Here is a 16,381-nt window from a genome sequence, read left to right on the forward strand (position 1 = left end):
TCCTCTATCTCTCATATTTAAACTTTGTTCTCAAATAAATGTATACAAAAGTGTGGTATGTATCTAGTACTACATGTGTTACATTTTGCATTGTTATATATCCTTGCGTAAATAGTGAATCAAGTCTATTCATTTATTATTGTGCACTTATATCAGCTTAATCAAATTGACATCTCATATTATTTCGAGAACTGAATTTTACTCATTACACCATTTAAGTGGAGAGTGTTCCTCGTCATCTGCTTGCAGTGCCATCATTGTCCCCTTCACTTATTGGGTGGATATCTTTCTCACTGAGGTTACTGCTGCACTGTAGTGAACTCATTCCAGTCTGGCACTGGACTGAAGATTCTCTCTCTCTCTCTCTCTCAACAAACTTAAGTAAAAAATTTATTCAGTAAAATTAATCATAAAAATATAAAGATGAAGGCCATGCATGTTTTTTTTTTTTACATTTCTCTTAACCCTTTCTTGCCCAAGAGGACTTTTCTGTCCTCTTTTGTTTAACTTAACTCTGAAAAGTGTGCACTTCTTTTCATGCCATACGCTCATCAGGACCGTTTGGTCATCTTTTGAGTGCCACGTGGTACCTTTTGTTTACAGTAACACAGTACACTATAAACGAGTCACGATGTCCCGCCAGGGCTGCCAGTATCAGCCAGAAAGATGTGAGGGAAGGACGTGGCTCTGACGGAGCCCCTCTATAGTCACTTTATCCACAATGGATACTGTCCCAGGCAATTCCTTTTATACAAATAATATATAGTATGTATCTGAATGTGTATAGACAATAAAATAAAATAGTATCATTAACTTATAAGTATAGATAGAATAATAATTAGCTATCCAGTAAAAGTGACCGAATGGTCCCATTGGGCACGTTATGTTTTGCTCAGGTATACTGTCAACAATAGCAAATCATTTACCTTGGCGTTTTTCCATGAATTTGACTAGCATACCCCTAACAGTTCAATGCTATCATAACATGTATCATATATGAAGTGTTTCATTGATAGAAGTACTGTACTCTAATAATTGTAGTGAACTCAAGCAATGGCTAGGATGTTCCTTCTTCATGTCAGTAAGGTCCCCAATACACGTCTTCATAGGTCATAGGTCTTCTTACACAATGAATGACGCTGTATCATCAGTTATGAGCAAAAATAGGTGGGAAGATATCAAGTCCAATTTCCATCTAGTGAATAATGATGACATTGACATGACTGACAAATTATGCAAAGTAAGAATGTTGGTTGACCATTTGAGACGAGTTTAGAAAAGTTCCCATGATAGAAAACTCGAGCACAGACGAACAAATTGTTCCTTTCAAGGGGGTTTCAAGCATGAAGCAGTACAATCCCAAGAAACCCTCAAAATGGGGATATAAGATATTTGTACTAGCAGATGATAAGGATTATGTGTATGATTTCAGACCATACACAGGAAAAATCCACCCTGTAGATAATAGTGATGTGCCTGACCTGGGTTCAAGTGCTAATGCAGTTTTACATTTAGTAGAAGTAATACCTCATCACAAGAACCATAAATTGTACTTTGATAATTGGTTCAATTCTCTCCCATCAGTAGAATACTTGGCAACTAAAGGAATTTGGTGTTGTGGCACAGTTCAGGGTAGAAGATTTACAGGTTTATCATTCCAGTCTGATAAACAGCTAGCCTCCAAAGGTAGAGGAAGTTACAATGAATGGGAGACAACAAATGAGGAGGGAGTTACCATAAATGCAATCAAATGGTACGATAGTAAAGCAGTGTGCCTAACTTCAACATTTGCTACTTCTCAGCCACTACAGACCTGTCTTAGATATGATAAGAAAAGAAAAGAACAAGTTGAAGTTCCTGTACCTAGTATTGCCAAAATGTATTATGAGCATATGGGAGGTGTGGATCTCCAAGACCAACTACTTGCATACTACAGAATGTCTTTTCGATCTAGGAAATACTATCTGAGGCTCATTTTTCATCTATTTGATATGACAGTAGTCAATAGTTGGCTGGTGTACAGGCATTCCGCTACCTCACTAGGAATTCCTGACAAAAAACAATATTCACTTTGTGATTTCGTTGAAATTGGCTTACTCACTCACAAATAGTGGAAAAGATTTGGAAAAGAAAAGAGGAAGACCATCAACTGATGTAAAGGTGAATTTTGAGAAAAAAAAAAGAAATATGGGAGAGCAACAAGACCCATCCCAGATGATGATGTCCGTAAGGATGGAATCAGGCACTTTCCTGCTGTCTCCGCAAACCGTGAGACATGCAAACTCCCAGGTTGTAAAAGTAAAGTGCGTATGTACTGCCTGAAATGTGGTGCGCACTTGTGCTGTGACCAAAAGAAAAATTGTTTTCTAGAATTTCACCAATAAAAATAGAAATTTGTGAAATTAACAATCAATTATAAGTTTTAGTAAAAAAAAAAAAACAATGCATTTAGTTGTTAGGAAGATTGTACATCAATGTGAAATTTGAATGTAATTTAGTCAAATTGATTAATTTATTTTTGCTCTCAAAATGGTCACATGCCCAATGGACCCAACTGGTCACTTTTTGGTTTAAATGCCATAGGGCATTTAATTTTTTTTTTGCAATAAATGGTTTCTTTGGTCTTTATTTAATTTATCTACCTTAAAATATTTTTTCTTCTATGCTTATGATAATGTGGGCTAGATAGGGTTAATTATGACATTGGAACAGTGAAGACTGAAACAGAATGCACCCAAGTGAGGAATTATATTGCCCTATTGTTTAAGAATTCTTTATAATACCGTTTTCGATGATCCCTGTAGTCTTGACCTTGGGAAGGCCTGTGGCTGGAGTCTCCCAATGCTCCACTCAGTTGTGCTTTAATGCTTGTGCTTGTCTATTAATATCCATTTTCTTTCTTGATGGAAATAATAAATTTTATAAGAAAATAAAAACCTAGGAAAATAAAAGAAATTGACAGGTCTACATGTGGCAGTCTTGTTTAGTGTTTAGTGGTGGACTTGCAATAGTACTTAATTCAAGCTAACCACTCATAGCTTTGATTTCGTGTCTTTTTCATGCTCTTGACAAGATATGCATGTATTATTTGCTCTAGAGGATGCTGCCCCAGGAAATGAATGTATGCATGAAGTCAAACAATCTGTGCCTACTGTAGATGCATTCTTATGTAGCTAGCTAGCTACTGTGCCTGATCTCCCTTGAATAAACAATCTCCTCATTCTTATCACACATCTAAACACCAGTACATCCTCATATGGCAAGGAAGATAAATAGAAAAGATCAAATCACTATAAAAAACAAAACAAATTAGCAAATACTCATTCCTACAGATACAGTATCTTGAATTTTGCACTGCCATCAGAACAAATCATGTGCCACCTTGTGAATCACCTACATGTTATTCACTTACAATTGTCTGCTGGTTTCCCAGCCAGTTGATGGTCCCCTATAGAAGGAGCTCAGACAAAGTATGCTACCACTACACTGTGTCATAGTATGTGTGTGTAATATTAGTACTAACAATTACAATTTTATATAGTAGAAATAAGCCAAGAATTGAAATTATCAGAATAAACTGAGAAAGTGGTAGTTTTTTGGCCAAGACAAGCTAACATAAGGTCAATATATATATATATATATATATATATATATATATATATATATATATATATATATATATATATATATATATATAAAGTAATAAACAAATTAAAAGATTAGAGAAATTATGGGTCAAAATAATAAAAGGTTATATAGAATCTGACTTTCAAGTTACTATTTATTTACCAGGATGGCAATCCCACACAACAGAGACATTGGCAAAGAATGACATACTGATACACACATTATTCATATCTTAGCTCATATCAGCTAAAATAATAATAATAATAAATGAAATAAAAAAAATTAAAAGTACAACTGTGTGTGTGTGTGTTGAGGGCAATGTATAATACTTGAGATCATCTCCCATAAAGTGTCAGATTTAGTGGATAGCCTTCTATTTAATAAAGCCCAGTCCTCCTAACTTATGAATGTAATGTTACAAAGCAAAAATAAGCAGACTGATATATCTAATATAATGTTTGGTATAATCTAATGCAGCTTGTATCTGGTTAAAATAATAACGTTGTTAAGATATAACAAATAAATAAAAATATACGAAATCTAGAATATAGTGTGTGTGTGTGTGTATATATATATATATATATATATATATATATATATATATATATATATATATATATATATATATATATATATATATATATATATATATATATATATATATATATATATATATATATATATATATATATATATATATATATATATACACATATATTTTCCGCATATGTAATATATATCTTTCAGTAACTTCATCACCTCCTTCTTCTCGCTCTTGTTTCAGTTGAGCTATTTGCTGCTCCACTTGAAGAGGCCAAGGAATTATCGAGGCTGACAGAGTTTTCTTGGGACCTGTGAATTATAGTCAAGGTGTGATAATGATGAACAAAGGGAAAGGGAGGAACACCAGTTAAGAAAACAGAGATATGAACAGGAAAGTGATTGGGTCTGGATGACAGAAGATTAACCATCAAAGGACAGGAAGCATATATATATATATATATATATATATATATATATATATATATATATATATATATATATATATATATATATATATATATATATATATATATATATATATATATATAGTCAATATCTACAAAACTTTAGTACATTATGTACATGTGTACCAATGATAATCAATGTCTGACAATTCTATTGATGTCTTATCTCTTGTTCCTTACCCACCAATGCCACTTTACACAATGCTTTTTGAACAATTGACACTGTTGTTTTCTTTCATGATTAGATTTATTTGTTATTGGTCATTTCCTATATACTTCAGCTAAGAATATTGGTGAACACTGCACCAGAGGTTGGAGCCCTGCATCACACAAGCAGTGCATCAGATAGATGAGGTAACATTCCAAGCAGCATTACCAGCACCAGCAAGATCCAAGTAAATTATGAAGGCACAGTTTTTTTTTTATAATTTCTAATATCAAGAAAGCTATAGATTACTGGTTAAATATTGGCACGTTGTCAATAATACTACAGTGAAGTACGGGTGGAGGAGGGTTCTGTTTGTTGAGGGAAAAACAAGTGGCAGCGAGCTCAGTGTAACACATGAGAGACAGAATCAATGGGAGCCTCTTGGCTCTTAGCAAACTTCATATCAGTTAATTGGTGTTTTTGTGAAAAGCTCACACACCCACATGACTACACACTCCATAGTATAGTGATAGCACACTCGGCTCACAACTGAGGAGGGCCGGTGTCCCAGTCTTATTTTCCACCTAATTGTTTCTCTCTCCCCGGGGAAAGATGGCCTGAGCCACTATTATATTTGTGCTGCCTCATTCCCTGTTCACTGTGTCATTGTTTTAATGTTTCACTGCTTTATCAGTGGCAGCACTGTGGGCTACACTGCCAGTTAGATAAAGCAGGGGAGGTGAGAAAGCTACTGCTGTTAAATTTGTGCTGCCTCATTCCCTGTTCACTGTGTCATTGTTTTACTGTTTCACTGTTTTATCAGTGGCAGCACTGTGGACGACACTGCCAGTTTGATAGAGCAGACAGTTGCCAGTCAGTGGCGGTAGTGTGAGAACCGTTGATCAGTTAAGGGAGGACTAGAAGACTAGTCAACGAGAATTATGGAGGATACCAAGTATAATGAGATGTGGAACTATCTGAAATATGGAAAATATCCTGACAGTGCAAATAAGGAAAAAAACGTGACATTAGGAAAAAATGTGAGCCATTTCTCTTGGAAAATGACGAACTATATCATAAACCAAAGAGTGGAACTGAAAACATGGCGAAAAAAGTTGTGCTGAGTACAGAAAAGGAAAGAATAATTCAAGCTTGTCATGATAATGCAGTATCAGGAGGACACTTTGGAAGGGACAAAACATTTAGTAAAATATCACAAAAATATTATTGGAAAGGAATGAAAGATGATGTAGCCAAGTATATTAGCAAGTGTGACAAATGTCAGAGGAATTCTTATAAACCACCAATGCAAGCCCCTGAACTACATCCATTTCCAGTGCCGAGTGGTGTTTGGAAACAGGTGGGGATGGACCTTATTGGGCCACTCCCAAAATCTAGAAATGGAAATATGTACATTTGTGGTTTGACTGATTATTTTAGTAAATGGCCAGTTGCTGAAGCAATACCATATAAATCCGCTACTGAAGTAGCCAGTGTTCTGATTCAGGTTATCTGTACATACGGATGCTTTGAAACACTAATAACTGATCAAGGCCGTGAATTTGTCAATAATCTGAATGATATAATTTGTGAGAGACTTAACATAGATAACAGAATTGCATATGCGTACCATCCACAGACAAATGGATTACAGGTACAGTATATACCACCACACACACCATCACCACCATCATGCCATTACCACTTACTACTAATTTGATTAAGTAAGGGTTGTGAAATGTAGCACACACAGTCTCTCTATCTCTCTCATGAAACATTGCAGAAATATATTGCTTTAACAGATTTTTATTTTACAGGAACGTTTCAATCAGACACTGGAACGTGCTATTACAAAAATCGTAAATGAAGACCATGATGATTGGGACCAGCACTTGGATGGAATCCTGTTTTCCTACCGAACTGCCCAACATGACAGCACGAAACACACCCCATTTTATGTAATGTTTGGACGACAGCCGATACTACCCATTGATATGGACCTCAATGCTGCAGCTAATGCAAGTGCCATTGACAACACTGCAACTGCAGACACAATAAATGAGCTTTCACAAGAAATAGTTGCTAGACAACGTTTAGCCTGCTGTACAGACTAACATAGAAAAGGCCCAGAAAAGACAAAAGGAATATTATGATGCAAAACATACATATCACACTAATGAAATGAGAATAGGACAGCTTGTATTAATGAAAAACAATAAAAATGTCCACAGAATGGGAGGAAAACTTGAGGATAGGTGGATGGGACCATATGAGATTGTCAAGTGTTTGGATAAAGGTATAGTAAAGTTGAAAAACTTGCAGTCAGGAAAGATACTTAAAAACACTTATCATGCTGTTAACTTAAAGGTATATCATTCTGAGGAAAATAATGCCTGTGAAGTGGTCAGAGGCAACTGTAACCTTGTCTGAGAAGGAAAACAATGTTTAAGGTGTTTTGTAGACCAAGATGTAATAGAGTCAACACTGCTGTGTAGTTCCCAGAAATTATCAGATGTGATTGAATGCAGACCAGAAAAGGTGCCAGGAAATTTTCTTTTATCAATGACAAGTATCTTACAAGGTTTAAAACATTACTTTGATGCAGATGCATGGGTTCTTGTACAAAATGTACTACAAATGAAAGAGGTTAATGTTACTGGGTCTTAATCATTTATATTCTAACGCCTGTTCTTATTCTTTTACCAAGTCTTAACAATCTTATTGTTTTAATAACTTTTAATTCAGTAAAGTATGATTTTAATTCAATAAAGTATTAAGTCTCTTTCTCACTGTGATAATCATAGGGGGGAGGAATTCTAGGCTGAAGGGAGGAATTATAGACCAGTCCCGGAATTCCCCCGGGGGAAATATATACTAGTCTACTTTTCCTCGGGGGGAACTCTGGGCTATGACACCGGGTTCAAGTCCCGGATGTGGCGAGGCAAATGGTGAGCCTCTGTTTACCTAGTAGCAAATAGGTACAGGATGTAATTCGAGGGGTTGTGGCCTCGCTTTCTCGGTGTGTGGAGTGTGGTATGGTCTCAGTCCTACCTGAAGATCGGTCTATGAGCTCTGAGCTATCTTTGTAATGGGGAAGGCTGGCTGGGTGACCAGCAGATGACCATGAATATAGACTGACAGACTGTATTTGGGATTCAACTCCAAACTGACAATGAATGCTTCATTCACTAGACCTCTTCACCTATTTCCTCTCACCTTTCCCTCCAACTTGTCCAAATGTCTGAGCATTATTATTATTATTATTTTTTTTTTTATTATTATCAACATCTTTATTATTATTATTATCATTATTATTAACATTAGTTATTATCATTGTTGCTATTATCACCATTATTATTAACATTACTAACATCAGTACTGTATTGTCATTACCATTATATACTCCTCTGTACATCCTCCATTTCAAACAAACAAGGACTAAGTGACAAGGATTATGTGCACTGTTGCCGACAAACTATGTGGGAAAACCACTTATGTGAAGCAAGCCTAAATCAGCCAATGCAGTGAGTCAGAAGAACTTCCCTGGTCAAGAATCCATCCCAAAAAGTTAAATCTTAAGTCCACATAATCTCACACATACCTCAAGGATGCTGTCTGGACATTGTAATTTCTTGAACTAAAGGGCTTACGAAACATCCTTAGTTTTGAGCTGGCATTGGAGTTTGTACTGTCCCTCAAGCCCTTTGGGGTCTGTTAGGAGGTTAGTGAAGGAACACTGGTTAGTGAATTTAGTATGTCAACTTAACCCTTTTATTGCAAAGGTTATATCTTGATAACATTTCCACTATAAAAGTACAGTAGTTTGGAGGGACAGATAGAGTCACAAAAGAAGAAATAATTAATTTTGCATTTTTCAAACATGCATTAATTTCAAAACCTGTCTTTAAAGTTGTAAAGAATTATTGAATAAGAGTGTTTGGCAGTGAAACAGTTAAAATGAATTAATCAGTCAGTTGGGAATTTTAGGTAGGCAAGCTTTATACAGGGACAATCACATATAGCAGGCTACATGTGAAAATTTCCTCATGCTCTTTTATTAACCAGCCTAATATTTTATCAACTGGTGATGTGATGATAAAAGAGTACAAAACATACCTATAGATAAATTAATGTCATTCATCAGCAAATGATTCTATAGTGAACTAGCAGGCCACTTTTGGAAAGCTGCATTTTGCACATTGCCAAACCACACATAAAAACAACCTCCAGCAATCTGGAAAACCTCGTAAGTCAATTATAACATGGCACTGCTCGGGTCAAATCACCAAGATGGACCAAGTTTAGGACTGGTAAGTAGTAAAGTGTGGAAAGAGTTTGTGAATAAACAAACAAACAAATAAACATACATACACACATAGATATATACAGTAGAACCCCACAATTTATGCATAGTCTATTCTAGGTGGTTTTATGAACCATAATTTGCATCAATGGCAAAATAATTTTTCTCATAAGAAATAATATAAGTTGGATTAATCAGTCCCAGACCTCACAGATAACTATTTATTTAACTCTTAACTGACGGTGATCAATTGTTAATGTTATGTAGGCCTGCACCATCCCTATTTTGAAGTGGCTGTTGGCAATGGGTGGCTAACTTGTTCTACTTGTTTCCCCTGCTCTCATCTTTTCAAGCAAAAATGGAGGGAGTTTCTTTTTTCTTTGCTGTCTCCTACAATTTATCATATACCATTTCATTATGATAAATGAATGTAATTAGATTGTGCTTCAGGAATAATATAATGTATGGCTATTTCTATGTATGTAGTCATGTTCCTCTGTATATGTGTATATATATATATATATATATATATATATATATATATATATATATATATATATATATATATATATATATATATATATATATATATATATATATGTAGTCATGTTCCTTTGTGTGTATATATATATATATATATATATATATATATATATATATATATATATATATATATATATATATATATATATATACAGATGAACATGACTACATACATAGAAATAGTCATACATTATATTAATCCTGAAGCACAATCTAAGTACATTCACTTATCATAATGAAATGATATATGATGAATTCTAGGAGACAACAAAGAAAAAAGAAACTCCCTTCATTGTTGCTTGATAAGATGAGAGCAGGGGAAACAAATAGAACAAGTTAGCCACCCATTGCCAACAGCCACTTCAAAACGGGGATGGTGCAGGCCTACATGAACAATTGATCACCATCAGTTAAGAGTTAAATAAGTAATTATCTGTGAGGTTTGAGGTCTAGGACTGATTAATCCAATTTATATTATTTCTTATGAGAAAAATAAGAGAGAGAGAGAGAGAGAGAGAGAGAGAGAGAGAGAGAGAGAGAGAGAGAGAGAGAGAGAGAGAGAGAGAGAGAGAGAGAGAGAGAGTGTGAAGGCCTTCCATGAATTGAAATGCTTAAGAACTTAAATAATTTTCCTCATAAGAAATCAATGTAAAATAGATTGATCCATTCCTGGACCACAGGGCACAGGGCTAAGTTTTGGAAACCGACTCAGCATGCATCCCATGTTTCCTGCAGCACATATTCTCTATCAGACGCTTTTGTGCGCCCTTCAGCTGGAACATATAATCGTCTTTGCTGTAGTAACGGTGTCTAACAGCATAGACTGATCCTCCTGACGATATCTATCATGCATCACTAGCTGTCCTGGAGTAGGTGAGGTGTCTCTGTTGTGATCAGCTGTGATGACTTCATTAGCCAATAAGGAGGACCAAACAAACATTTCATGGAATCTTGTAACTTGCTATACAAGCAATGCATCTTAAAATACTACTGTTTAACACACATAAAGAAAATCAGAAAATAAGAACTTTATTACATATATGGAACACTAGAAAATTATTTTCAAGATGGTATAGCAGGTCTCAAGAATCACGAGATTCCACATGATGCTTGTTTGGACAGCCATATTGACTAATGAAGTCATCACAGATGACTGCAACACAGAGATACCTCACCTATTCCATGACTGCTAGTGATGCAGTGATGCATGATAAGCATCGTCAGGAAGATCAGTGTATGCTGCCTTGCTGTCAGATGGACACTTTCATTATAACAATGATGATTACATGTTTACTTCACCTGAGATGCAAAAAAGCATCTCTTTCATTCAAAATGAAAGTATGAAAACAACTTAAATGAAGGATGGGAAGGATGAATATTTTACTGCAGTAGTCATCTTCCCTTTCAAAGCATTCTGTAAGGAAGCAAGGCATCAGTATGAAAGCTACTCACCTCTTCATTATGCTCCAATTTTCTCCAAGGTGATTTGCCCTTGGCCAGAATTTTCCTGAGTGATGATGGAGTCATACCTTTCCTGCCTCGAGGTGTTGTCATACCCTTCTTGCTTATGACACTTGGGGAGCGCCCTGGGGATGACGAGTGAGATTGTGCAGAGCCAGACTTGGAGTGCTGCACCTGCCTGCGGCGTGTCACACGACCAGACTCCAGTTGGGATTGGTTGGATCCTGCAGAGTTGATACTGTTCTCCGCCATATGTAAACCCTGCAAATAGAACAAAGGACAAATCAATGTACACTGAAGAAGCATGCTAGTAAATCCAGTGAGGACAGTAATAATTTCTATGTTTGAGAAAGGCACAAAGATCACCACCTACCATATCTTACAACACAAACTGGCAGTGATTTTCCTTTAATAAGTAAAAACATCATCACATGAACACTTTTACCACACTAAACAAGGAGGATCTTCCAGATTTTATGAAGCAGAGAGAAGCACAGTAAGTTCTCCCATTACACCTTCATATGCCTTTGATCAGTGAACAGTAGGTAACATTCATTTTTAAGTCTCTCAATACATGGGAATGGATTATTTACATTAAAACAAGTCTACTATTGATATACATTGTTTTTTCTCATATCAGGTATAATGAAAAAGCTAAATATTATAAGGCTGGTTTCTAAACTACTCAGGTATCTTTAATATCATAAAGATTTTATTATTTCATCAGCAATTGAACTGTATCAGTGGCTGAAGCAGCTATAGTTACCTCCTTTTTCTGATGCTGCCAGAGAGATAGAGAAAGTTCTGAGGTGCTGGACTCCCTCCTGTTCTCTTTGTCTCCACGGCTGAAGCGACGTCCAGGTGTGGGAGGACCAGGACGCGAGTAGGATGTCTATGCAATGCCAGAAAAGAGATGTCATGATGATTCATTGGATCACTTTAAAGTGTATGCATTAACAAACAGCAAAATGGAAGCATAAGACAGCAATGTCCCAAGTGGGCCTTTTATATATATACAGTGAAGATTCCATACTTGAACTTAATTCATTCCAAATGGTCGTTCAAGTACTAAAAAGTTTGTCTATTGATACCTATAAATCATGTAATTCGTTCCAGCCATCACCAAACCCAAGTTTAGAAAAAAGCAGCAGTTTAATTTTGCAGTCGCTGGTAGCATTGGCGCACAGAGGCTCTGACAAATAGCCTGCACGGCCCCAACAAACCCCCAAGAAGAAGGGTTAGCCTGTTTTTCATGGGCTTGTGTCCTGGCAAACACTTCTCTTCCTTTGTTATAACTATAGATCATGCCTGGTAGTTTTTTTTTTCTTCCAAAACAGGCCAGTTTCATCACAATTAACACCTAAAACTCAGGGAAGTTGGGATTTTTAGTTCACGCTAACTCGGGAGGTTTGGCGAGAAACACAAAATAGCCTGTATTCACATACAGATTATACTTGGAAATTCAATAAACGAGTGAGAACAAAGGGTGGTCTGCCCACAAGCAACTCTTCCTCTTTGCAATGTAAAAAAACCAGAAGTCTCTAGATGCTATGGTTACTAAAATATCACAGGTTGAATGAGGTGGTATCATCAGTGTACGTGGCATTGCGTCCGATTAAGTCCAGCGGCCTTAGCAAGAGCAGCAGAAAACGGGCCCCTTGTATCTCTCTCTCTCTCTCTCTCTCTCTCTCAATCAAAATGTTTGCAAATTGATCTAATTTGTATATATTTTTTTGCAAAACATATAAAATACATACAATAGGAGTTGCTGGTGGTGGTGGTAGAATGTCCTCCCCCTAGGTGGTTGAACCTTCTATATCTGTATCGGAGCCCAGAACATCACTATCTTCGCTCTCTATTATTGTAGAAACTCAATTACAAAGCCATTCTGATACCACTCTCATTCAAAAGTTGTCTCCCCGCAAAATGGTCGTGGCGAGAGATACGAGGTGTAGAAGGTGCGTGGGAGAGGTGGCGGAATCAGACACCGTATAATCATTGTCACTCCCACCATCCATTGTGGGAGTTGGTGACACAGTAACGTATAGCATATGTTTACTCCTGACTTGGGGGCTCACTGTGCCTCACAACAGAATGAATTCCTGTTCTTTTCTTGAAATTCACAAACCACTCTTTACTTGCTTTAAAATAATCATTGGAGTCAGATGTAGTATCAGAAATAAGATAATGATCCAGTAGCCTAGCCTTCCCACAAATTATGACCTCTGACAAAGAATCACCAGCCATCTGCCTTTGGTTTATCCAATCAACAATTTTTCCATTTCTTCCACAGCAGCAAGTTGCTTAAATTGCCTTTTCACACCTATCACCACATCAGCTCTTTTAATGAGCTGTCTTCTTCAGTATTGTAGCTACTGTAGATTTAGCCATAAAGTACTCAGCTGCAAGACTGGTTATTTTTCCTCCTCTCTTGTATTTATCAATAATCTCCTTTTTCCTTTTGATGGTTGTCACTACATTCTTTCCTGTAGGCTTATTCTCACCACTAACAAGCCTCTTCGGTGCCATTGTAAGCTTCTAGATAAAAAAAAAAAAAAAAAAAAAAAAAAAAAAAGAGAGAAAGCACAGGACAATGTTATTCTTACGACAGCGAAGGATAAACTGGCTGTGGTGGACCGGTGGGGCGTGTGGGTCGGCGGAAAGGGAGAGACCCTGTTTACATGGATGTACGTTCGACTAATAGGTATTTTTTCTAGTATCAAGTCGAACTTTTGGACTCGACTATTGAAAAGTTTGACTATTTAGACGTTCAAGTATTGAGTCTCCACTGTGTGTATATATATATATATATATATATATATATATATATATATATATATATATATATATATATATATATTTTTTTTTTTTCCCTTCCCTTGGCTCTCCCCATAAAAAAAAAAAAAAAAAAAAAATAAATAAATAAATAAAAATAAAAAATAAAAAAAGGGTTGATCCTGCATGACCAAAGTAGCTTGTTAAGTTCATTATAATAGTTCATCCAGACCTGAATCGAGACACCTACATGAACATATTTGCAATATTAATGACCTACACATTAACTACTAGTGGGATCTTAAAAAAATTTGCTTTATCTAAATTATCAAAGGTTTTAGGAAGTTAAATTATCAAAACCTAAATGTCTCACACAATGATCAAAAGTCTCAGAAAATCAAATAACAAGAAGCTCCAATCTTACAGAAAGTCTTCGGGTTCTTTTTCCATCTGATGAATCAAATGAAGTTTCGGAGTAACTTGAACCAGATGGAGATTTTCTTTTCCGAAGGTTGAAGGCAGGAGAGTCCAACTCCAGGTTCTCAGTGGCTTGTGTTATATTCATCAGCTGTCTATCCTCAACAGCACACCCTTCCTAAAAAATAGGTAAAATAAAAAAAATTAACAAACTAAATAAATGGATATAATTAATAAATCAATAAAATAATTAAGAAAATAAAACAAGTAAGTAAATATTCATATAATATAGATAAAGCCATAAGGTTAATAAGTGTAAGTGTGTGAGTGTGTTGTGCCATGTCTGGAATTACTGATTTGGTATATAGATAAATAGATAGGGAGATAATTTGACATGACTGTGCAGGTCTGGGAGAGGAAACAAAAGAAAAGTTATGGTGGACGTCTTCATTATTATTGTTCTGTGTACTGCCACACTCATGCAACCACAGAGTGACTTTAATCTTTCAATGTTTATTCCTACACCTATTTTGTTTATCCCTTGGCTTCTCTGGTAGGTGGAAGAAATGGTATCCTGCTTAAACACCCAGAACCTCAAATAAGGATAACAGTGATGAAGGAAAGTCATAATTTAGAAAAAAAATACAGTGTTAAAGATAAGAATATGATCAAACTCACTGTGGATGTTTTACAAAATTGTATATTACTTGAGGAACTTCACTTTAGATGAACACAATGATTTCTTTTAGATTGAATGTTTCCAAAAGGCAACTAACTCTCAGCTTATCATCCTCAAAGTCATCAAGCGGCCTGAACTGCATCTCGGCTGGATACGTGGACCGCAAGTGGGGTGGGTAGAGGGAATTTCGCCGCTGAAGCTCAGACAAGCGCCGCCAAGGTTCGTCTCCATCAGCATGCCACTTTCCAACCTGTGAAAAGATTCAAATCATTCTGAAGAAGATTGACAATGATCTTTTATTTTTCTGCTCAACAACAAAACGGTGACTGTGTATCTTCTGCCACTCCGGTCTTCTTTTGTGTGTGTAAATGTGTATTTACCAACTCATTGTTATACACAAGAAAGGAGATATATTTATACAAAAATACATTCCCAACACTATGAACACTACCATTATAATTATAAACTCTGGTTAGTTCACCCAACTTTCCCAGTCTAATATTGTTTTGTCTGATACATCTGATTATTTGTGTAATGAGAGATATAAAATGCAATTAGCATTTTCCTATTTTCCATCTTATTCCATTTATCCATGCATAAAATCTGATATACTAAAACTGAGACCACAAACCAGAGCACTTAAACTTATGGCAGTCACAAAAACACAGAAAAAACTTGCATTACCTTCATGTCATGGAGATATTTGTTATTGAACAGCTCCTCTTCTTCTTCATCACAGCGAAAATGCATGCTCTTAGGAATAGACTTTCCAAGTGATTTGTCAAGGATTATTTCTGGCATAGGAAGAGGAGGAGGAGGAGGAGGAGGCTCTTCAACCTTAGTGTGTATAGTTGGAGCAGACTCCTGTTGATGCCCTCCCTCCCTGACACTGGCACTGCTCTTGGCTCGAATGTTTGGTTTGCGGAAGACCTGTCATATTTGTGAGACGCTTTCATTAGAAAAGAGAGAGAGAGAGAGAGAGAGAGAGAGAGAGAGAGAGAGAGAGAGAGAGAGAGAGAGAGAGAGAGAGAGAGAGAGAGAGAGAGAGAGAGAATGAAATTTCTAATATAAAAAACATCCCAAGTATGCTGATTGCTGAAGAGCATCACTAAAGAAGATACAGCTGTTGATAATGTTGTGTCAAAATGAAACAACTGTTTTTTAAGGCAATGAATATCAGATTTGCCTTACACCATTCTGGTCAGAAGTAAAGCATTTTGTAGTTTATATTCAAGAATAACTTAATTCCTGCAAAGTTAGATGTTGGTTGAATGATGACAATAAGTAAAGGAAAGAAACATCAGCTTAAGAGAGTACGAGTACAAGATATAAGAGTGAAGAGTGATAAGACAAAGAGAACTACACGAACAAAAAGGCCACAAAGGATAAAACCTATATGAACTTTAATATCTTCAAAGCAA

At 36.0% G+C, this 16,381-nt stretch overlaps 1 protein-coding gene across 1 annotated transcript in view; it reads right to left on the minus strand.

The window, feature by feature from the left end:
* Positions 1–4,319: 4,319 nt before the first annotated feature.
* The window catches only part of LOC123512408 (COP1-interactive protein 1-like), a 58,217-nt gene continuing 46,155 nt past the window's right edge, over positions 4,320–16,381 (minus strand). Inside the window, 7 exon segments of the mRNA XM_045268801.1 lie at positions 4,320–4,479; positions 8,384–8,493; positions 11,081–11,350; positions 11,856–11,981; positions 14,289–14,459; positions 15,058–15,210; positions 15,645–15,890. Coding sequence (XP_045124736.1) covers positions 4,383–4,479; positions 8,384–8,493; positions 11,081–11,350; positions 11,856–11,981; positions 14,289–14,459; positions 15,058–15,210; positions 15,645–15,890 — 1,173 coding nt within the window. The 3' untranslated portion in view covers positions 4,320–4,382.

This window comes from Portunus trituberculatus, chromosome 33 (assembly GCF_017591435.1).
Source record: "Portunus trituberculatus isolate SZX2019 chromosome 33, ASM1759143v1, whole genome shotgun sequence".
NCBI lineage: Eukaryota > Metazoa > Arthropoda > Malacostraca > Decapoda > Portunidae > Portunus > Portunus trituberculatus.